Below are 22,557 nucleotides of genomic sequence, written 5' to 3'. Positions count from 1 at the left end.
TCAATGAAAGCATGCAGAAGTTTGATAAAACTGGAAAGCTTGATTTCCAAGTCTGAAACAACATATAAAAGTGACTTCATTAATGAATATGTATTATACATACAGAAACATTCAGAGTTCTAGGCAGGTCATCAGCTTGAAGTAGGTGAACTTTCAGAAAAGATGGTGTCATTTGCATGAGCAGTTTTATGGCTGGGGTTCTGATACAGTCAGTTATGTGGCTCCGACAACCAAAAACCTTCTGGCGTGGTGAAGAAAAATTCTGACTTCAGTCATCAAGGAATTCTTAGATCCTTCATTTATATTGTATATTCCTCTTCTTTTTGATGATCAGAATTTCTAATAGTTCTTTTTATCTCTTCCAAAACAGAATTAGACCACAGTTAGCCAAAGAGAAGATTGAAGGATGCCATATCTGTACATCTGTCACACCTGGTGAACCTCAAGTGTTCTTGGGAAAAGATAAGGCCTTCACTTTTGATTATGTCTTCAACATTGACTCACAGCAAGAAGAGATCTATGTACAATGCATAGAAAAGCTGATTGAAGGCTGCTTTGAAGGCTATAATGCCACTGTCTTTGCTTATGGCCAGGTAAACGTCACAATTTTATTTTAAAGTGTTTATTTTGGAATAAACAATTTTTTGAAACAGATTTTTCTCTTAAATTTCTGAACGCATTAATCTGATTTTTAGCATCTCTGGTTTATTTTTGATGAGTTACCCTGTAGGAGAGTATTTAATTTATATAGATTCTATTTAGACTGGCAGTTGAAAATAGTATCAGTCCATATAATTCCTGAATTCACCTCAATGCAGCAATACAAATTATTGACTTAATCACTTGAACTGTAGAGGTGGATTGTACTGAGGTTTTTTCCTGAGTAACTTTTCAACCCACTGCATTTTTAGAGACTTTTGGGTATAGGAGCTTTTTAAAAATAAATCCTGGGGAACTTCAGGCCACATTGTTTGCTTGTGGGCAAAATGTAGGGATCAGATTCCAAAGTCAGAGGACTTTTCATAGAGAACACACCCTCTTAGTACACTGGGCACACTTGAAGCTGAGCACAATGTAGAGAATGAGTTACTGTCTGTTGAATATTCCCTTATGAATTGATTGCATAAAATGTGGTCTTGGATGCTGAATTTCATCACTGTTAGGTGTTGAATCTCAAGTTAGCCAGGTGAAGTCTATTCCTAGTCAAACAAAGCAGTTTGAAGATCCAGTTCAGCAGATTATGCTCAGCTGTGATCCTATCTTTGTCTTAGACTTGACCCAGTAATTAAGTGAAAACACTATACCACCTTGTCTTCTATTGGACTTCACATTTAATTAGATTATCTTCCTAGTGAAGATAGAGCTTGTATTCTTTAGTATAAAGTGAGGACAATGGGAATATAATACCTGAGATATTCAAATATCTTAATTAAGGGAGTAATTTTATCTACTTCAGCAAAGAATTGCAAATGCTGCTTTTACCTCCAAAATACGTGCTTTAATTAACAGCCTTGGTTGGAAACATTAAGTCATCTTTTGACCTAGTGGCGATAGCTCAAGACTGATGTAAGCTGGTTAGGAAGGTTTCTAGGGGAAGGGTTATGAAAGATTGAACTGCTCTCTGCCTTCTTGTATGTGATCTCTGGATAAACAGTAGAGTCTGTCCAAATTCTGCTGTTTATCCATTTTTCAAGGTGACCTGTTGTTGTGTGTGTTAAAATTGTAAAGATGGCAGATTGAGGTGAGCACTAGTGTTCACAAACTGTATTTCTATGATGATTTGGCACTATTAACATGCTGTAGTGACTACTCCTTTTTCAAATTAGACAGGTGCTGGCAAAACATACACCATGGGCACTGGATTTGATGTCAACATAACAGAAGAAGAACAAGGCATTATATCACGTGCTGTTAAGCACCTTTTCAGATGTATTGAAGAAAAAAAACAAGGTGCTATTAAACAAGGACTTCCACCTCCAGATTTTAAAGTGAATGCACAGTTCTTAGAGGTAAATATGATCCACATTTGTGGGCGTAAGTTTATGTGGGATTTTTGGCTGTTGTTCTTTTTTTTAGAAAACCAATTGCATATTTTTTCTGGTTGCATCTTTAAAATTTTCTTTTCTCTGAAGATGTTTTGAATTAATGTTAAAGATTTCAAAAGGAAAATTTATGAGATGTGCTTCAGCTCTTCAATTTATGGAAAAGTCTTTTTATCTTATTTCAATTATTTTACTACTTCCCTTCATAATGTTATTTTGAAGTATAGAAATAGTTACGTTCATCATAATTTATCCCTTTCTGTTTATAGGGCCTGTTGCTCTTGCCTGTTAGTAATTCTTGACAAAACTTTAAAACAAGAAATCACAAAAATCCTCCCTTACTGTACTTTGTGGCTTTGAGTAGTGAACGTGCTTTGCTTGCTTTTGTCACTTTGACATAGATTTATTTAGCTTTCAAAGTCTGTTCTGAAGACTTCCTTTAACCAAAGAAGAAATCTAGCATGAAAATACTTATTTCTGAAATTCCCACTGGTTTAGGATTGGGCTTCAGTGTCACTGTTCCCTTCTTTCTTAGACCAGAGGGGGAAAAAACAACTCTGGTCAATACTGTGGCAAAACTGCTCCCTTTGAGTTTTTTTGTAGACACAGTTACTGGTAAAGGGGCCGTAATATCTGTGATCTTTCTGACCTGCAGCAGCTGTTGCTTTACGCCTTTTAGGTTTTATACTGTGTCTCCTAACTCTGGAACTGCTTTTTAAATTGAGTGATTTGGGTGTAATGTATTTACATTTACTACCAACCTGCAAAATCTGATACTTCAGGTACATGGAGAGGCAGAATCAATTTTAGGAAGAGTAGGTGTTAAATTTGTTTTGCTTGCTTTGGTATGTACAACTTCAACTGCTTTGGGAGTGGAAACCCCCACTTTTATATTACCCATGAGAAAAGCTGTTTTATTACTGATGAAGTAAACTAAGTCCTTTAGTCATAGATTTCTATAACTGTTTCAAAGATTAACAAGCTGGCATTAGTTTTGTATTGGTCTAGGTTTGTTGCTGCAGAACTTTTTGTTGCTCTGGCTAATATTTGCCTAGAGAGAGTTGGTTTGAGCATGTGCTGTGGGAATGCTCTACCCAGTGTTCCAGGGAGCTGCAGCCTTGCTTAGACAGCTGCAACATAAGCACAATAAGGAGCAGTAACCAGTATGGCTTCTGAATTTACTGTGTTTTTTGACATCACATTACAAATGTAACTGAGTCCCAAAGTACAGGGCAGTGATTAAATGTTACAGTGAGAATGGTATGAAGAATTGCAGCCATTACAATGTATTTCAGCTGAACTGTGCATACTGAAACTTGTCTTGTTTATCTAATTTAGAGAAAGGTTAAATGATGTAGATAGTAAGTTCTCCCTTAACAAAATGTCCTTTTTGTTGGTAGATTTTTTTCTTTTACTGAGGCTTTCCCAGAAGGAGCTTTTTCTAATTAGTTTCTATTATGCACTATTCTGTATCAAAAAGTATCCTCTTCCTCCCAACCTATCTACCATTAGAGCTGGATTGCGTAAACATTAATTTAGTCGTTGAACAAGCTGAAGCCAGTTTGTGTTTTTGGGATAACTTTGAAGTCTTACGGCTGGATAACTATTGGGAACAGTGACTTCTGTTTGCTACTTTCTTGCCTTTTAGTTGACTGCAGTCTGCTTCCCTTAACTCCTTGCTTTCCTGCTATTTCAAAAGACAGGCGTATACAATTCCACCCAATTGCAGGTGCATTACCAGTATCTGCTCTAAATTTTGGTATCAGTTTATTGTAAAGGTAAAACATTCAGAACATGAAGTTTCCTACATAGAATATATCTGCCTAATAATTAAATAATTCCTTTTTTTAATATGTAAAGGATTAAAAGCATCACATTCACAAATGCTGAGCTTTTTCTTCTCAGGGATGGCTTTTTGCTTTTGAGAGGAGAAAGTCACTTACTTTCAGTGTTATGAGAAAGTACCTTGTGTGAATACAGATCTGTTGTGGTGCTTCTTTGACTGCTTCCTAGGGGTTTTGATCAGGAATTGAATTAGTTTGGACTGAGCTTTAGTGACACGAATTAGTATAACTAAATTAAAGAGACTTAACATGTTCCAGTGTACACAGGCAGAGACTGGAGCCATGAGATTTCAGGTGGGATAGCATTTTTTCTGGGTGGGTTGTCTGGGTTTTTTCCCTGCGATATCTTCAACTGGATGTAAACACTGCATGACTCAGAACATTCTTGTGGAGTACAAAAGCCTTGCTCAAGAAACCATGCCATAGTATTTTTGGACTGATGCTTGATGTCTTTAAGAAGCAGCTTGCACAAAAATTGTTATTATATGTCAAATTCCTTCCTGGGCAGGAAGAATTTATCTAAATGAGAGCCATAGACTTATGAAGGTGTGAGAGAGGAGATGAGGGAAGGTGTAATGGCAGTGAGCGCAAATGGAGTAAATTGGAAGTGTTTGGAGCAGGGTGCAGCCAACTGAATCCACAAAAGAAAAGCCCAAGGTTAAATCTGAAGACAGCAGGTGCCTGCCACAGAAATCACTCTTGTTCTGCTGGCACCAAATTCCTCCTTTTCCCTGGTCCCACCAAAGAATTTTATCTCAGATCTGGCAATATGGAGGAAGTTACCACATCTTTGGGTGGCATAATAGGAAGTGTACAGGTCACTTAATTTGTAGCTGCTCTGTCACCTATTGTCCTTGTAATTTCGGAGGTTTCACATCTTTTGGGAGCAGAGACATTTGGATTTTTAGAACTTTCAGTATGTGCTATGCAGAGATTTGTTAGTCATTGGAGGAATTCCTTCCGAAAATTACACTGTTTTTGTCTTTTTCTTCTCCTCAGCTTTACAATGAAGAAATTCTTGATCTGTTTGATACCACACGTGATATTGATGCAAAGAATAAAAAATCAAATATTAAAATACATGAAGATTCAGCCGGAGGAATTTATACAGTGGGCGTTACAACTCGAACTGTGAATGGAGAATCTGAGGTGATAATTGGAAATAAATTACACTGTAACATGCCAAGTAGATTCTAAAATAATCTTTATGCTTTGATGAATGGTTAAAAATAGAGATCATGCTATCTAATATCTGTCTCCTGGGCAATTTAAGTGTAAAAGATAGCTAGAATTTTTATTTTCTTAATTATTTGTAGCCTTAAATCTGATATGTTTGATACTAAGTGCATGTAATTTTCATTTAAAGCTATTTGTTCATAATATACTTCTGGTGAGAGAATTTTGGCATGTAATTCTGATCTCCCAGATCTTATATATATATTATTTTTTTCTTTGAGAAGAAATCTTTTATTATGGCTGATGTGAAATAAACTGTTATTCATGTACACTGCAAATTTGAATACAAAAGTTATTGTACTCTTTTCTTGTTACAAAAACCATACATTTTTTGCCACAGGTGAATGAAGATGGCTGTTACTACACGGGTACTGTAAAGAGAGGAATATGAAGATTGACATATTTTCTTATAGAAATCACAAAAAATACTTCTAGTTTGTTTATTTAAGGATCCTTGTCCTTTTGGCTTTTTGGTATATAGGAGCTAAATTTGTAGCTAAGAGAAATTTTAGTCATACATCCAAAACAGTACATGTTATAGGAACATTTTTCCTTTAACCAGCCATGTACTTTTTGCCTGTTTTCTAGATGATGCAGTGCTTGAAGCTGGGAGCCTTGTCTCGAACCACTGCCAGCACTCAGATGAACGTTCAGAGCTCACGGTCACATGCTATCTTCACCATACACTTGTGTCAGACCCGAGTCTGCCCCGCATTTAATGCTGTATGTGTTTTCTCTCTTGGTAAACTTCTCTTTAGCAGCCCCCATTTTTCAAAATGGGGATGGTTTTGGCAGCCACTGCTGTTTGAATTGCACTTAGTAAGGATGCTGTAGTCATCATAATGCTTGATGAATTTGCTAAGCATTATAATAATTTGATTTAATCTTTGCACATGTAACCATCCTCTAGCCAGAGGCAACCATAAATTGCAGACACTTACAGCAACCTACCTATTCTCCTCTAGTGTTTTCTTCAGTATTTTGTTGCGACATACACAAGTGAGAAAGTTAAAATATAATTTGTCTTTAATTAGAAAAGCACATTTAAGTGTCTTAACAGTTAGTGTGTTTAAGCTTGCAGTCAGTTAACTGAAACTGCATGGATATTTTAGATTAATTGTTGATATCTAATAAGGTGCAAGCAGAAAAGCATTAAATTCTGAGTTTCAGTGTATTTATTTTAAATAGCTATATATTCAGGATGCAGGTATTTTGTTAAATCTATGCACCTGAAATTCAAACTATGAATGAATGTGGAGCTGCTCTGTAGAATATTCTGTGTGAGACTGTTCAGTTGTTAGTTGCCAGTGGGTGTATCTTTTAAAGGGGAGAGTTCTGAATAAATCCACGTACTGAAAACTACAATACCTTCAGGGGTACTTAGCTTGAATGTTCTAAGGGTCCTTTGCATGTATTTTAAAGTATTAAATACTATCTGGCTAGCATCCTACCCATCAATATCACATTTTTAAGCATGTGGAACAGTGAATTGGATTTGGAGTGTGCTTTTTAGGGGGTGGTTGTTTTTTTATTTTTTAATACTACAAATAATCATTTGCAGGCAAAATGAGTGTTCCTTCCTGGTCCTTTGTGGTATGTAGACCTGCTTTATACACCTGTTAAAAACACTTCTTTCTGCTTTCTGTGCTGAAACTGTGGATTGGGTGGTGTGGTTGGCTGTCTTCACTTGTGAGGGATTGGCATCACACTCCAAGCCCACATAGGGCACCTCAGTCACTGCGTGGTGACACTATCTGCTTGGAAATTTTTGTTGCAAACATCTGTCTGCTGGAGAGTGAGAAGTTTTCTGGGAGCCTGTTTCCAGCAGGGAGTAGGCACAGTGTTCCCACTGTGCTGGTGCACTTGCAGCTTCCCCACCAGCTGAGCTGCCCCAGGGGACTGTTGCCTGGCTCTGCCTGTGTTTTTACAGAGCCATGTGTCAGAGGAAGGGGTGGCCATCTTCTGCCTTGTGTCAAACTGTTTTGTTTCTGCTTTTCTTGGGAGATATGCACAAGATAATCTGACTGTGGAACTGGGCATTTCTAAATCTTTAATTTAAGACAACACCCTCTTCTTTCCCTGTGGTATTTAGGAGAGTAGAGGATAGACCTGACATTGTCCTCTGAACGCCCCTGGAATCTAAATTAATACAAGCTATTATTGGGTGGCCAGGAGAGATGTAGCTCAAGTTTCTGTAGACAACAGTTTTGGGAGACCTTTGTTACTAGGGTAACGCAGTTTCTCCTTCTCAGATGACAGCCTTGGCCGTGCCCCCTCTGTGCGCAGTCGCCCGTGCCCAGGGCTGGCAGGCAGCCAGGGCTGCAGTGCACAGACATGCTCCTGGGGCTCTGTTCTCGCCATCCATGCTTCTTCCAGAAGTTTCTGTATGTACATTTGACTTGCTAAATGAAGGAGTGAAAGGATGCATTAATCATGACTTTGAGGGCTGGAAATGAGAGTGTGGCCCCCAGAGTGTAAACATCAAAATAACAGCAATAATGATTCCTGGTTCTCTTCCGTTACTGCTACAAAAGGATGCATGAAATATTTAACTACCATGAGAATGGTTTGTTCTGCAGAGACCTGCATTACCCCTTGCAGTAGCAAAGGGAGCTGTAGGCTAGCTGGCTGGCCAAGGACATAAAGGTCACCACAGAATACCTGAGGGTCTATGTTTGGCTTTTTGATTGTTTTGTTGTTGTTTTGGTTTTTGGTGTTTGTTTTGTCTGATTTTTTTTAAAGGTTTTTGGGTTTTCTATGCTTAACATGATTAGAAATTCCTAGTAAAGCTTATAGTTTGTGCTGTGGGAATTTGTTATGAATCCAGTATACACTCAATATATGCTTACTGTCTGACACCATGCCAAGTTAGTAGAAATTTCCCTGCAATGGGTATCTTACCAGTAAGGTCAAGAAGTGAGTGATTTAAAGATTTTTCTCATTGTGTTACTTTCCTGACGATAAATCTAACTACACTCGGAGTAAAATAAAACTCTACAGTGAATGTTAGAACTAAAGTAATCGACAGAAAAAAAGTTTGGGATTGTCTAATGAAAAAGGATAATTTTCCTGCCATGCTTTGGGATGTGAAGTGGAAAGAGACTGAGGCTGTGGTACCTGCCCCAGTGCAGCGTGTTCCTGGGCAGCATCCCCACACTGACAGAGGCTTGCAGCAAGTCATTACTTGGGGGAGGAAGGTGGAAGGGGGAAAAGAACTTCTTAATTTTCCCCTGTTTCCTCTACTGTTCTTATATTCTGGCGAAGTCAGCAGTGCTAGTGGAATACTGACTGCTAGGAGAAATGGCTTCCAACAATAATTCCTAAAGTAAGTTTTAAAAATCATCCCACAGGGAGGCTGGTGATGGGATTTAGAGAGCTATAAAATCAAAATGTCTTTCAGGTATTTGGCAGGTTTATGAACTAGGTAGTTCTGGTGATTTTGTGGGGTAATAATGTAATTAAAGTTTTATTTTTTTAAATCAGTTTTCTTTGACAATCTATTCAAGAGTGCATTCTAGGGGAGATAAAAATTTGTTGCTCATGTTGCTGGGGACATTTATATTTTAATAGAGGTGTCCCCTCGTTTCTTCAAGAAGCAATGGAAGCTTGTAATTAATTTGTATTCACATGCATCTAGAACTGGGTCTTTGAGAATGTGTTAGTACATATGATTAAAAATGAGATAATATGTTTCAAAATACTGTTGTTATAAAAGAATGAATAAGGAGATGGTCATGGTAAAGAGGTAGTTTTGTAAATAATTGTTGATTGAACTTTGCAAATGTTAATGTGAAAGATCTCATCAAGCCTTGTGGGTTTTTCTTTGCTTCAGGATAATGCCACTGATAACAGGATAATATCTGAATCTTCTGAGATGAATGAATATGAAACTCTTACTGCCAAGTTTCATTTTGTTGACCTGGCGGGATCTGAAAGGTTAAAGCGAACAGGAGCTACAGGAGAAAGGGCAAAAGAAGGCATTTCCATCAACTGTGGACTAGTAAGACTATACAATTATACAATATAATGTATAACAACCCCAGGCAAAACACTTAGAAGTGAAATTTATAACTCGCAGGGTTTTTTTTGTCTGTGTACTGGCTTGCTATGTATATTTTTAATTAACTGTATGAAATGTTTTACTTAACACTAAACTGCACTGAAAATTAGAGCTGGTGATTATTAGTGGAAATTGTAATTTCATGGCTTTGTTTGGTACTACATGGCTATGTGGAGGCTCTGTGCAGTGCTTTTAAATAAGACACAAAAATACATGTCTGTTCCCTATGTGAAGGCATGTCTAGTTTTTTCTGGGCTATTGAGCAGTACCAGTTTTCTAGGGTATTGTGCAATTAGAGTTTTATCAGTGATTCTCTTGCCATCATGACATTGATAATTTTCTGTAGTTCTTCTGGTTATATTATATGGAAGAGAGCCAGCAGGATTTGGGGGATCTAGATGACATAGTTATGTCCTTAACAAAGAGCAAATAAAGTGCATGAAGGTGAAAATCACCTTCATATAAGATCACAAAACTTTTATTTACAGTGAAGTCCAGCCCACAGTTTTGTGAATTGCTTTAAATCCTTCAAAGCAAGCAGGCACAGCATGGGGCGTGTGCAGTTCTCCACCTGCTGGTGGCAGCTGCACCATTTCCAAAACAAGAACCTGCAGTACAGGGCTCCTCCTAAAGCAAAATCCTTCTGTTTGACTCAAGTGTGTGCAGTTCCACATAAAAATAATTTCACAGCCAAATGTTTGATTGTTTATAAACAAGCATTAGACCCTTTTAGTACTGAAACACAATAGCCATGAACTACAAGCTTTAATTTCAAGTCTTAAATGCTCAAATCATCAGACATTTTTTGCTTTATAACTGTAGAGGTACTAAATTCTGGGGTTTTCTCCTTCATTTAAATGCCCCATATTTTATTCTAAATGTAGCATAAAGGCGATTGATAAAATTAATTTGAAAGAAATTACAGCTGCTGTTAGAGATCAACTTTAATTCTGGTCCAAAGCAAATGTTTGTTAGATTGAGTAGTACTAACTTTAGTATGTGACTGACATGAGATACTAATAGACAGTGCATATGAATTGTGCTAAGCACTTTAACACTTCCAGATAGCAGACTGTAAGTCATCAGATGCACTGGTGATAACACAAAAATTTCTAAATGTAAAATACAGACATCTTTGAAATATTTTTATGCTAACTTTCATGAGTTTATTCATTTTCTCACAGTATGCTGACTACAGTTTATAGGTGTTTTAAAATAAAACTACACAGGAGCTGATTCTGACTTGTGTGTTACATGATTCGGTGTTTTTTAGCTGGCACTTGGCAATGTAATAAGTGCACTGGGAGATAAAAGTAAGAAGGCAACTCATGTACCATACAGAGATTCAAAGCTTACAAGGCTACTTCAAGACTCTCTTGGGGGAAACAGGTATGAAAATTGAAACATTTTATATATTTCATTGTGAATGAGCAAGAATGAGAACATAATCTGCAGAAAGTAAAATGAATATTAAATGGCAATAAAAATATTTTTGGAGGAAGGTTCTGGAGATAAATTGACATGAAAATTATGCCGTCAATGGAAGGAAAAGATTTAAAGAGGATTTTTGCTTTGTTCTTTTCAGTGCTATTGTTATTTTACTGGACATGAAGCTTCAGGTTAGCTTAGAAGTTACCATTTTTAGGCAAGTTCTTCCCATTGAAATATCTGTAGATTGTAGATAGTAAAAATGGTAGGTTTTGTTTACAGCATATTTTAAAGCTGTGATGAGTTTCTCCTTTAGAATTTGGTTTGGGTTTTTTTGGTTGCTTTGTTTTTTAAATATCAGTGAAGTTTGCTCTGACTGCTGTGCACAGGAGCTTGGAGTTGGTTTGCCACAGTTGCTTCCATCTTTTTAGAGATGATATATCTCAGCCTATGATGCATTTGTTCAGGTACTTGCTGTTGGATTGCAGCCTAATAAAAACAAAGTCTTTCAATGCGGTTGTTTGTATGAATCCATTTGTGTACATTCTGCACATACAATGAAGGAAAGTTTTGACCTCTGAAGGCTTTATATGAGGAAACAGTAACAAATTTATTAAAATACTACAGATTTTGTATTTATAATGCTAATGTGTACAAATATAAGAGGGACCACAGCTGAGTATATTTTAGTAAGGTAGTACTCTTTGTTCTTTTTTGTGATCCAATATGCCTGGCTCATATGTTTAGGAGAGTAGGAAGTTTTTTCACAAAAGAGTAGGGAGAAGCAGAAGAAAAATCTCGAACTGTTGCTATGCTCTTCAGAGAGATAACTCTTTTCCAACAAATTGAGGCACTGCAGTGTGAGAGAAAGGAGAGCCAGGAAAAAAAAAAAAAGTAAAATAAGGGCTAGAAACTTTCAAAAGTGCAAAAGGGAGGAAGACATTCCAGAATTCAAAAAAACCCAGCAGAAATCAAAGAGCTCTTCTAAGCTCTTTCTGTAAATAAGTGCAAAACCCACTTCATTCTATTTTTTATCAATTATTTTCTATCAGGTAGTGAGCATGTTTTTTTCAAACTCTTCTAAAGTTGGCCTTTTGTAGAAATACTACTTTGACTCCAAAATATTTTGGTGTCTCACGGCTCCGTGGCTCCCTGCAGTGTTCTTCAGGAGCAGTCATGGAGTTCAGCTTGCGATGGGGTCAGGGAAGCTCCAGCCACAGCTGAACCCCACAGAGACACTCCTTCCCTGTCCCCAGGAGAGAATCACAAGGGTAGAAGGGAGAAAAGTCAGGGTTTGACATAAGGACGCTGTATTAGGTAAAGTAAAAGTCGCATATGCAAGCAAAGGAAAGGAAATCATTCACTTCCCATGGACAGGCAGGTGTTCCCAGGAAAGCAGGGCTCCATCGTGCCTTAAGGGTGACTTGGGAAGGCAAATGCTGTCACTTTGAATATTCCCCCCCTCATTCTTCTCATTGCCCCAGGTTTATATGCGAAGCATGATTCCATATGGGATGAAATATCCCTTGGGTCTGTTGGGCTCAGCTGTGTCCCCTGACAGCTCCTTGTGCACCCCACTGGTGGGGCAGTCTGAGGAGCAGAAAAGGTCCTGGCTCCGTGTCAGCCCTGCCCAGCAGCAGCTCAGACATAGCTGCATTATGGACCCCTAGTAGGTGTTTCCAGCACAAATCCAAAACTGCCCAAACCAACAGCTGTAGAGAAAATTAACTCTATCCAAGCCAAACCCAGCACAAATGTACAGATAGCAAATGCTCCTCAGTATGTTTTTAATGATACTTGTATCTATTCTTTCTGTCTTTTTTTTTTAATTCATGAGAATTGTGTGGATGCCTGCCTTCCCTCAATTTTTTTTCCTATGTGACATATAAAGATGCTGAGACAAGTCTTTCATATATATTTATATATAAAACCCTCATATTTTTAATGGTTTCTTATCTGGGCTTTGGCAATCCAAATGGGTGGAAAAGCTAAATTTTAAGAAATAAGCAGGTTTTTTTTCTTCTGGCAAATCAGATTTAGATTTCTTTAAGCCTGTTCTCTCTTGGAAGTAGCCTTCTAACTTCCACCCTAGGTATAACAATCCACATTAATATTTCTCTCTTAATAAATACAGAAATTTATTAGTAATGATTTGGGTTAGGTTGTAGTAAATCCTGAGTTAACAGCGATGAAAACATTGTATCACTGTACTATTCTCACAATAATCCTTATTTTAAGTATAATGATGTAACAGTTCTGAAGCAGCACTTAAATGTTTCTTGAATTATTCAAAGAAAAATATGGAGCATTGGTATTTTAAAAGGAATGCTATAATGTTTAGTATGGAAAATGAGTATCTTCCCAACTTCAGGAGCAGGGGGAGCAATTTAAAGAAATGGTGACATAAAGGAAGTAGAACATTTTCAAAAAACCCTAGTCCATTTTACAATTCAGATAGGAAACTGGAGTTCAACTTGTTCAGTTTTCAAGATAGACACGTAGCAGAACCACTCTTCTGAGATTTAGAAAAATAAGTGCATTCTCAATGTCAGAATCAAAAAAACTGTTCCTACTCTTTCATGGCCTTATCTTGAGGACTAAAAGAGTTTGGAAAACTGACACAAAGATATGGGTGAGAACTGAGGAAGAGTTGCTGAAAGTGAAGGTTCTTTTTAGCCCCAGGCTAGTTACTCTTTCTAGCTTAGTTTCCCAGTGTGTATGGTTAGTATAATTGTTTGCCTCACAGAGTTTGTTGTGGGGATTAGTTTGTTTCAGTCTGAAACTGTAGAAAGTGAAGATCAGAATCCAGCTTGCCTGATGCAGATATTACTCCTTTGCCCCAGAGACAGTTCACTTTTCCTAAAGTAACTACCCAAGCTGTGACATACAATGGAGAAGCAAATTCCTTTAAAACGTGGAGGAGTGTACTCAGTCCATCAAATGCAGATGTTTGCCCTTTCTGTTGAGAATTTAGGCAATGTATGCACCTTCAGAGTGATCTGCAGCTGGAATTCTGGTTCTCAGCCTCTAGACTGTTCTTATCTGACTGAAATGAGTGCACTTCAGGGAGTGAGGGAAGGAACTTGTTGAATATGAAAGCAGTTGGTTGGAGTGAAAATTGTTTTGGTCTTTTTTTCTGCTTTTGTCCTACTGGCCCCTACTGGTCTATCTGCTTGATCTTTCATTTGGAGCATAGAATATGTTCTCACCCCACAATAATATCCCATGATGGGATGGCTAGGGGATGTTGTAGAAACTGAAAGGAAGATGGTTGTTCATAGGCCTCTTGGGCCAAGAGCTCAGGTCCTGCCACCTTTTGTTGTGGAAAGTTGCTCTAAGTGGTGGTGTTATGAAATGTGGTATAAATGCAGTTATAGAGTGCTAAGGGGAAGTCCTAGTTTTGGGTTTGTGTTGTAGAACAGGAGATAACTTGCAGTGGAGAATTCAGCCAGTTTGGAACCTGAGGTAGAGAACAGGCACATTAGGCATGTATGGACAGGTAAGATGAGCATTTGGGCATCTTTGAGATGAAGTAGGTAAGCAACTCAGGAATTGCAGTACACAGTCTTGATGGCTGCATGATCCAAATCACTGTCTAGGAATTTAGGTTGACTATAAATTCCTTAATCTCAGTTTATGTATGATTAGACAAACTGAATTTAATTTGAGAAATGTTTCTGGGAGCACCCATTAATCACTTTTACAATTTCATGTGTGGAACAAGTAATAATCTAGTATCTCCTATGCTATGCTAGAGAGATAAGACGTGGCACCTGCTGACCTTTGTGGTTCAGTTTGCAGTGAGCTAGATGTAGAAATATTTTTACAAACACCATGAAGTTGCTATTCTTGTTTCACCTTCTGCCTGAGGACTGGTTAGCTTCTCTCTGCTCTTCTGGTTCTTGGTGCATAATGCTGACCTGTGTTTCTGACTTGCAGTCAAACGCTCATGATAGCATGTGTGAGCCCTTCAGATCGAGACTTCATGGAAACTTTGAACACACTGAAGTACGCCAATCGGGCACGGAACATCAAGAACAAGGTGATGGTTAATCAGGATAGGGCCAGTCAACAAATAAATGCTTTGCGCAGTGAGATTGCACGGCTACAGATGGAACTCATGGAATACAAAACAGTAAGTTTATCCTCTTAGGATTTCTTCTGCTTTAGAATGCTTATCATTCCACAGCTTCTTTTTTTCTGTTGACTATTTCCACTTCATACATGAAAAACATTGGAATAGCAACCCTAATGTAAACAACACTCAAATCCAGTGATTACCAGATGTTTTTAGAAAATGTAGATTGTATCCCCAAAGAAAAGAGATGTCAGCAAATGTCAGTGATATTTACTGATCATGCATGATACTTGCTTTTTGAAAGGCAATGAGGAAGTCACTTCCAAAGCAAAACTGACCAAACCACAACTTAGATGCGTAAGTCAACGTGTATAGTTACTGTGTATTGCTTTTGAAAATTTACTAGACAGCTAAAACAGTTCGTGTTTTAAAAATACAGTCTCAAGTATACAAGGCAAATAATCATGCCCAATTGTTCCTGAAGTTTATTCAGTGTTTTTGGCAATAAAGGCCATTACCAAACGGGATCACCTTTTGCTCTTCTTGAGGTAGTTCTTTATCAAATCAGAATACTATCTTCCCATTCTTCAACCTCTTCAAGTACTTGTATTTCAGACTAAAGTGAAATTACACAAAACCCAGATGCTGAGGTGTTGGCCCAGACATCAGGTTTTTTTTAAATTATCCCTTTATCATAGTTTTAAAATCTTCGAGAAATTATCCTGTGCTACGAGTGTTTGCTTGGAATTCCAAGTCATCTGTGCATTGTATTTACTAAGTAAGAATTTTTTTTTAGTGTAGGTCAGCCTTGACTCATAATAAAATATTTTTACTTTCCTAAAGGGTAAAAGGATTATAGATGAAGAAGGCGTTGAAAGCATCAATGACATGTTCCATGAAAACGCGATGCTGCAAACAGAAAACAACAACCTGCGGGTTAGAATTAAAGCAATGCAAGAGACTATCGATGCTCTTCGAGCCAGAATAACGCAGCTGATGAGTGACCAGGCCAACCAGGTGCTAGCCAGGACAGGTACACTGTGAATGTGCATAAACTGCATCATAAGTTCATGAACTTAAATTAATTATATGGTCTTCCTTCATTGATTCCTTGGAATGAAGCCTTTTTATTAATGATGTAGAACCTCCTTGGGCAGAGATAGGCCCCCATATGATTATTTCTTCTGTTTCTGGAGTCTTTTTTTAATAATAGAAATAGTATTTTTTTAATAATAGAAATAGTTTGGTGCCCTGATTTTACCATCCATTTAGAAATGTGAACAACAGGAAACATGAAATAATGTTTTTGTATAGGAATAATTTATATGCTTAGCCCCTGTGGTGGTTTAACAACAAGACGAAATAAATATGACTTCAAATTAAACTCCAGATGAGTAATTTTGATTTAAGTGTTGTTAAAATGCACTAATATGGAAAACAAATTACTTGTAGTCATATGGTGATCACATGAGAGAGGAACAAAAAGTAGAATTCAGTTTAAGAAGGAAAGCTATTTTACAAGTAAGTTAAGATTTACATGTGTAGCCCATGTGACTGTTTCCCTTTGCTGGTATCTTGTGCCTAGTAGCTACATTCAGATATTTATATTGTTACTGCCCTTTCTTAATCTTTCTCTCCCCTCATCCCCCTTTTCTCTCTGTCCTTCAAAGGGGAAGGAAATGAAGAAATTAGCAACATGATTCATAATTATATCAAGGAAATTGAAGATCTCAGGTATTTGCATAATATGTATTTGGACAATTTTTATTTTTAAAAACAGTGGAAATGTTAGCAATACTTCAGCTGTTTTCCTGTGTGGGGATTACTTTAGGAGAGTGATCCTTCAGCTTCTAAGACCATCTGGTGTTGCTTTTGGACACAAAAATGTGAAATCTTAGAGATCAAACTGACAATAGAAATGAGAGTAAGATGTTATCTAAATTATGGTGATAACTTAATATTGTTGCACCAAGAACAGTAAAACTTGGAATGATTCTTTTATAACTTTGTAACTGCATATAAAAATTACAGTATTGAGAAGTCACTTGTTTAAAAAATGTTTTATAAAAAAATATGTTTTTAAAAAAATATTTCCTCTTAAAATTTGAAAGCTCTTAAATATTTTAGATATTTTTATTTATTCATGTTTTGGACATATACCATACAAAAAATTAGCCTATCCTCAGCTGATAGAGCTTTTGTGTAGCTTTCATATACTATGTATATGCATAAAGCATATTCAGGTGTGTATCTCTCTCTCTCTCTCTATATATATATATATCTGTGTGTATGTTCATATAAACATATTTCATGTATTTTGTCTAGGTTATATGATATATGTACAATACATGTATAACCATTGTGTAAAATGGTATTTTAAATTTAAGGCAATTTACTACATTGTATTTTTTCAGACTTCTTGGTTTGTAGTTTCTTTTTAGACTGCTTGTAATGCATTGAAGTTACAGAGGCAAAAGAGCCTATATCTTATGTACTGGCAATACTTGTAATTCATGGTCTACAATTCTTCCTTTTATTGTTTTTTTTAAGAGCAAAATTATTAGAAAGTGAAGCAGTGAATGAAAATCTTCGACGCAACTTGTCAAGAGCCTCATCAAGAGCCACGTACTTTGGTGGACCATCAGCATTTTCTGCTTCTATGCTTTCCTCAGAGAAAGAGACAATGGAAATTCTAGATATAGCCAAGAAAGATCTAGAAAAGCTGAAAAAAAAAGAAAGGAAAAAGAAAAAGAGGTGGTGTATTAATTATAATGCTATTTGTTTTCTCTTTCTTAATAAAAAGACCGATTTTCTTAACTACTGAGACTTAAAAAGGCTTTTTTTGTGGGTTTGGACTCTAAATTGCTCTTCCTTCAAACCCTTTTACATGTTGGAGTTACAGGTTTTCTTTTGCATCTTTTCTTCCAGTGAAGTGTGCAGTATTTGTAGAATGAATGTCACCTTTGTAATGAACTTTTCTATGTAATTACACACAATGATGAAAGCTCAGGTGCTCTCTTCTAGATTTTGATATTTTTTAAAATTTCTTCTAAAATGCACCTGAAATTTAACTAAAGCTTGAAAAAATTATAGGAGTTTTTTCAGCTCTATGTCAAAACTGAAACAGCTTTCTGAAGAAAAGATATCTGAGTAGGTGGGGATTCTTTGGTAGCTGTTGGAATGGCTTCTTTTGCTTTATCTTTTGCTTCTATGAATGTTTTTTTGAGGTTTCCTAATTCTCTGCAACATCATGCTTTGCTGTTTTTTTTGCTGTCCAACTTCTCACCTACTAAAATCCTCATAGACATTGACATGCCTGTTTAGATAGCAGCAAGGCTTTGTGTACTCAGAGACTTTGAATCCATTAGAAATCTCTCAGTTTTAGCTGAAATTTTCCATGCTTCTAATCTGATACTCTATTTAATAAAGGCCCTTCAGACTTCTGCAAGTTCAGAGTAAAACTATAAAAGTTTAGTCTTAAAAGAATCAAAGCATAAAGTAGGTGAGAGTCAGCCATATCTTTAATTTTAGGTCCTATATCTGTAAATCCTTTCACCACACAAATGTCTGATACTTTAAAGAACACTCGTTTTAAGAGCAACTGGATTCTTTGCATATCGTTTTTCAGGAAGCTCTTAGACTTTTATGGGGATTTTGATAGATTTTGTCTCATTTTTGTAAGAACTTGAGAGTAAGATGGAAGTATTAAATAAAATCAGCAGAATGTTCTGTCCCCTCTTCAGCCAAGCACTTCATTATGTCCTTTACATGTAAATTCAGGAACAAAGATATTTGATTTTGTACATTTGTAAAGCATTTTAAAATCAAGCTTTCATTTAACTATGTGCTTAGATAGAGCCTCAGTTGTTAGGTTGTGTTTTTATGGTTTATTTTGGGTTTTTTTTGAAAGCCAGTCATACTTTTCTCACACCAGGGAAATAATATTGTGATGGGTTGGCCAAGTAATCTGTTCCAAAAGTAGGGACTACTTACCATAAATTATTTTTGAAAACAGTTTTGAATTCTAGCCTTACCGAATTAGAGAGCTATAGGAAAATTAAAGCTGGAAGACACCTTTTGGTGGCTCCATCTTAAAGTGAGCCATGTGTTCTATAAAATGGGGTGATACTCTTCAAAGTGCTGCTAAGGTTTGAATCTATCTACTGGCCTATCTACAGACTGCTTTGTAGTAAACATTTAGAAATTTCTGAGGTGCATGTGTTGGGAGGAAAATTCGTTAGATGCTAAGAAATGTTAGAATTTGAGAGATTGTACATGGTCATGCTTATTATCTGCAGAGTGCTTCTATCCAATTAGTGAAAAGTCTATTTTAAAGTTATATCACTGTCAATTTTTATCTTATTGAAATTTCAGGAGTTAATGGTGTGTACATTAATGTAATGCACAGACACTTTGCCAGGCAGTTTGATGGAGATTCTTTGTTTTAATTCTAAATTCTACAGGCATTTAGCTACATTTACTCAACTATTACTTTTTAGTGTTGCCATTCTTTTAAAATTGTCTAACTAGCAGTTTTCTACTAAAATGGGATTGGTAAGCCTAGCTAGTAGTTCTGCCCCATCTGTGGCCCTTCTTGGTCTTTTGTTTCCTGGTTATGGGTCAGTATGACAAAAGGTGCATCATTTTAAATACATACAACTTACTTAAATTGCTGTGAGGTAGCCTGAAGGCCTAAGAGCAAGGTTCTGAATGAGCAGCAGGTATGTACTGCTATATATCTGTAGCCTTTAATAAGTATCTGTCATAAGGTTTATTTGAAACAGTTTACACAGCAGTAATATTTTGCCTATGAAAAACTGACATGATTGGAGTGTCCCACAGTGGGACTTAGTGTGACTTACCCACTAGAAGCCCCTGAGCAAATCTTCCACATTCCTTGCAATTGTTAGTCAGCCATATACCCCTGGTAACCATTTCTGCTTTCTTTTGACTCCCTTAACCTTTATTAAACCAAATTACTGATGAAAGTTACATGGGGTTCAGAGTGCTAGCTCCTAGCTGATACTGAAGGAAGATGATAGGCAGTATAAAGTGAAAAGGCAACAAAAGCTCTTGCTTGAAACCTTGTCATAATGGGAAATGAGGAATTTCAGTAGTTGATGAATTTTAAGCCATCTCTATGCTTACATATGTCGTGCAGACTTTCTTTACTGATAAATCCACATTTATTCAAGATTAAAAAGTACAGGCAGAAATACTAACATTTTATCCATCTCATTGCTTCTGGTGCATGTTTTTTGTTAATTTATAAAAAAATAACAAGAAATTATTGACATGTACTTTCTGAATCCCAGAAAAATAAGCTGCAGATTTCTACTTTTTATTTAAAAACAAACAACAAAACCCAAACAAAAACATGAATGCAGTTTGAAGAATTTTTGTATTAATTATATTCAGAATATATTATTTAGAATACTAATGCTAAAATTTTCTTATTCCTACTTTATATTACAATATTTTATCATCATATATAAAACTAGTGCATTGTTTTTTTTCCTGATATGTTCTGAGAATATGTAACATTGGGTCTGTGGCAGTATTTGTAATTTTCAGTATTTCACCTGCCATTTTTAAGTGGAGAAAGAGGAGAAAGCTTTTTCTAGAATTGAGATGTTTTCTTAATCCATTATTAGAAATAGTTCACAGAGTTAAATACATTGTCTAAAATTTGTTCCTTAGTGTAACTTGAATTTACACTTGTTATCAGTGGCAGATTAGTTAACCTACATATACTTCTTCTTTGTTTTCTGTTTACTTTCGAATTGTCCAGGATGTATTGCCTTTTTACTACTTGTTGTCTCTTGATGGTATCTTTTAAAATTTCATTTTAAACTCCGCAAGCTCATATATATCATTTTTTTACCTTCTTATCACTTTTGCTTTTCACTGTCTGGTTTGTCCTTCATTGGCTTGGCCTTCCAATACTGTACCTCGTGCTTTTGAAGGCTACAGAAACTTGAGGAAAGCAGTCAAGAAGAAAGAAGGTTGGAATATTTCCCAGGTTTTTAATTACCTGTCATTTCAATTAACTGGTTGTCGTACATGAAGAGAAGTTGGGCAGATTCATAGATACTTCAGGAGTAGTTAATGTCTGGAATTCTTTCCTGGGTTTTCATTTTCAACCAGTGTTTTAACTGGAAGAAACCTCTGTTGTGGAATTGGGGTTGACTCTGGCATTACACAGGGTTGAAAGCTTTTGTGGGGAGGTGGCACCTTTGGGAATTCCTGCTATTAATTGTTTTTTTTCTTGCATAGCCTAAGTGAAATGAAAGGCAGGAGGAAGGTACAGTAGCATATATAGTATGAAATGTCTAGCAGGCAGTATATGACAACAATAATTTTGGCATGTGAGATCAAGAGTGTCTTGGACCATCACACCTCAGTCAAGTCTGCTGCTTTGGTTTCTGAAAGCATGTGACTTCTGAAAGCATGAAGCCTTGATCATTCCTCCCATTCTGTTTCAGCCAAACCAGTAGATGAATAATCATTCACAGAGAGCAGTTAAATTGAGGGCTCTAAAAAGGGAATTATATTATGATTAAAAGTGAAACTGAAGGAGTTTTTATTTTTCTGCTGTGTACTTTGATTCAAAAAACCCGCCCATTGAATTGATGCAGATGATCTGAATCCACAGACCAGTAGCATATACATTATGCAGTACAGTTCTGCCTGGGAGAGCTGCTCGCTCTCCTTCCTCCTGTCTCTCCCCTTTCTTAGGCAGAACACAAATTCTCTGTAGTGGTTAGTTCTGTACTGACTGCAGCTGGAAGGGAAACTGGGGATTTGCCTCAATCTGCATGAGGATTGCAGTTAAGATCCATTATCTCTTAGGCTTAATAACCAACATAAAACAGAAGGTGTTCTGGTTTGAGGGAGATGAAAATCTGTGGAAATGAGATTGTATCACAGTGTTCCCTGTTAGGCATTTTTTTTGTGTACAAATCTGGTTAGATGTTTTAATTTCAGCATCCCCAGTTGCGGCATGGATTCAGATGGTCCAAGCAAAAGCTTTCCTGCCTTATGCATGGTCAGCTCATAACTGGTAAAGACCAGCATGATGGGGCAGAAGGGAATCAGTTAGCATTGAAGAGATTAAAAAGTAATACAACAGAAAATTGTGGGTACACAGAAGCGCTGTGTTCCTCAACAGGCACTTTTTAGATTTGAACCGTTTTAAAGGTGTCGCTTACCAAATTAAAGTGTCTTGAATCTACTGTATGTTTCTTGTCACTGCACTGGGTATTGGATTTGCCCTGGAGTTTGATCTTGAATCTGAGCTTCTCTTGGTGTCAGTGGAGGAAGATGTGCATTTCTGGTTTCTGTGCCTGATCAGTGACAGCACAACTTGCCAGACTTTTATGCAGCTGAAGTTAGTTGAGGTGGATTCCACATTATGCAATCTTAACCACAGTTTTTCATTATTACCCCCTATGGTGTCTAGCTTTATTCTGTCAAAATTTCCCATCCACTGGAGCTTTGGGTTTTGTACATGTAGTACGGGAGGGACTGATACCCGGTCTGTGACAATTTGCAGAGTGCCATTGATTTTTTGTTTTATATTTGCATGTGATGTCTTAAATGTGCACTTAAAAATATTAGAACTTGCCCTAATGGGTATTAGAACAAAACCAAAAACCCTGCAGTAAACCCTTTTTATTGTTGTGTCAATGCCTATTTTGAGCATTCCCTTTATGTCAAAGGAAATAACTAATCAAAAGAGTGGTTATAGTATGATAAATTAGGTTATTGTTTAAGGTTTATACATAAATAATTAAATTTTAAGACTATTCTAAGTACAGTAGGCTCTGTTATGGCTTGAAAGTGTAGGAATACTTGTAATGTATGTTG

The 22,557-nt window shown here is 36.7% G+C and overlaps 1 protein-coding gene across 9 annotated transcripts in view; it reads left to right on the top strand.

Annotated features, from left to right (window-relative positions):
- Positions 1-22,557, top strand: part of LOC131593026 (kinesin-like protein KIF21A) — an 86,348-nt gene that overhangs the window by 27,918 nt on the left and 35,873 nt on the right. For 5 of the 9 annotated variants that reach the window (XM_058865182.1, XM_058865181.1, XM_058865188.1 and 2 more), the window contains exons 2-12: positions 371-593; positions 1,827-2,009; positions 4,886-5,035; positions 5,711-5,845; positions 8,955-9,122; positions 10,456-10,571; positions 14,550-14,745; positions 15,532-15,721; positions 16,359-16,422; positions 17,239-17,442; positions 20,655-20,693. In XM_058865182.1, coding sequence (XP_058721165.1) covers positions 371-593; positions 1,827-2,009; positions 4,886-5,035; positions 5,711-5,845; positions 8,955-9,122; positions 10,456-10,571; positions 14,550-14,745; positions 15,532-15,721; positions 16,359-16,422; positions 17,239-17,442; positions 20,655-20,693 — 1,668 coding nt within the window. The remainder of the gene's footprint in view (positions 1-370; positions 594-1,826; positions 2,010-4,885; positions 5,036-5,710; positions 5,846-8,954; positions 9,123-10,455; positions 10,572-14,549; positions 14,746-15,531; positions 15,722-16,358; positions 16,423-17,238; positions 17,443-20,654; positions 20,694-22,557) is intronic. The other 4 variants (XM_058865186.1, XM_058865185.1, XM_058865189.1 and 1 more) reach the window with 1 other exon arrangement.

This window comes from Poecile atricapillus, chromosome Z (genome assembly GCF_030490865.1).
Source record: "Poecile atricapillus isolate bPoeAtr1 chromosome Z, bPoeAtr1.hap1, whole genome shotgun sequence".
Lineage (NCBI taxonomy): Eukaryota > Metazoa > Chordata > Aves > Passeriformes > Paridae > Poecile > Poecile atricapillus.
This window is presented reverse-complemented; position numbering and strand designations above follow the sequence as displayed.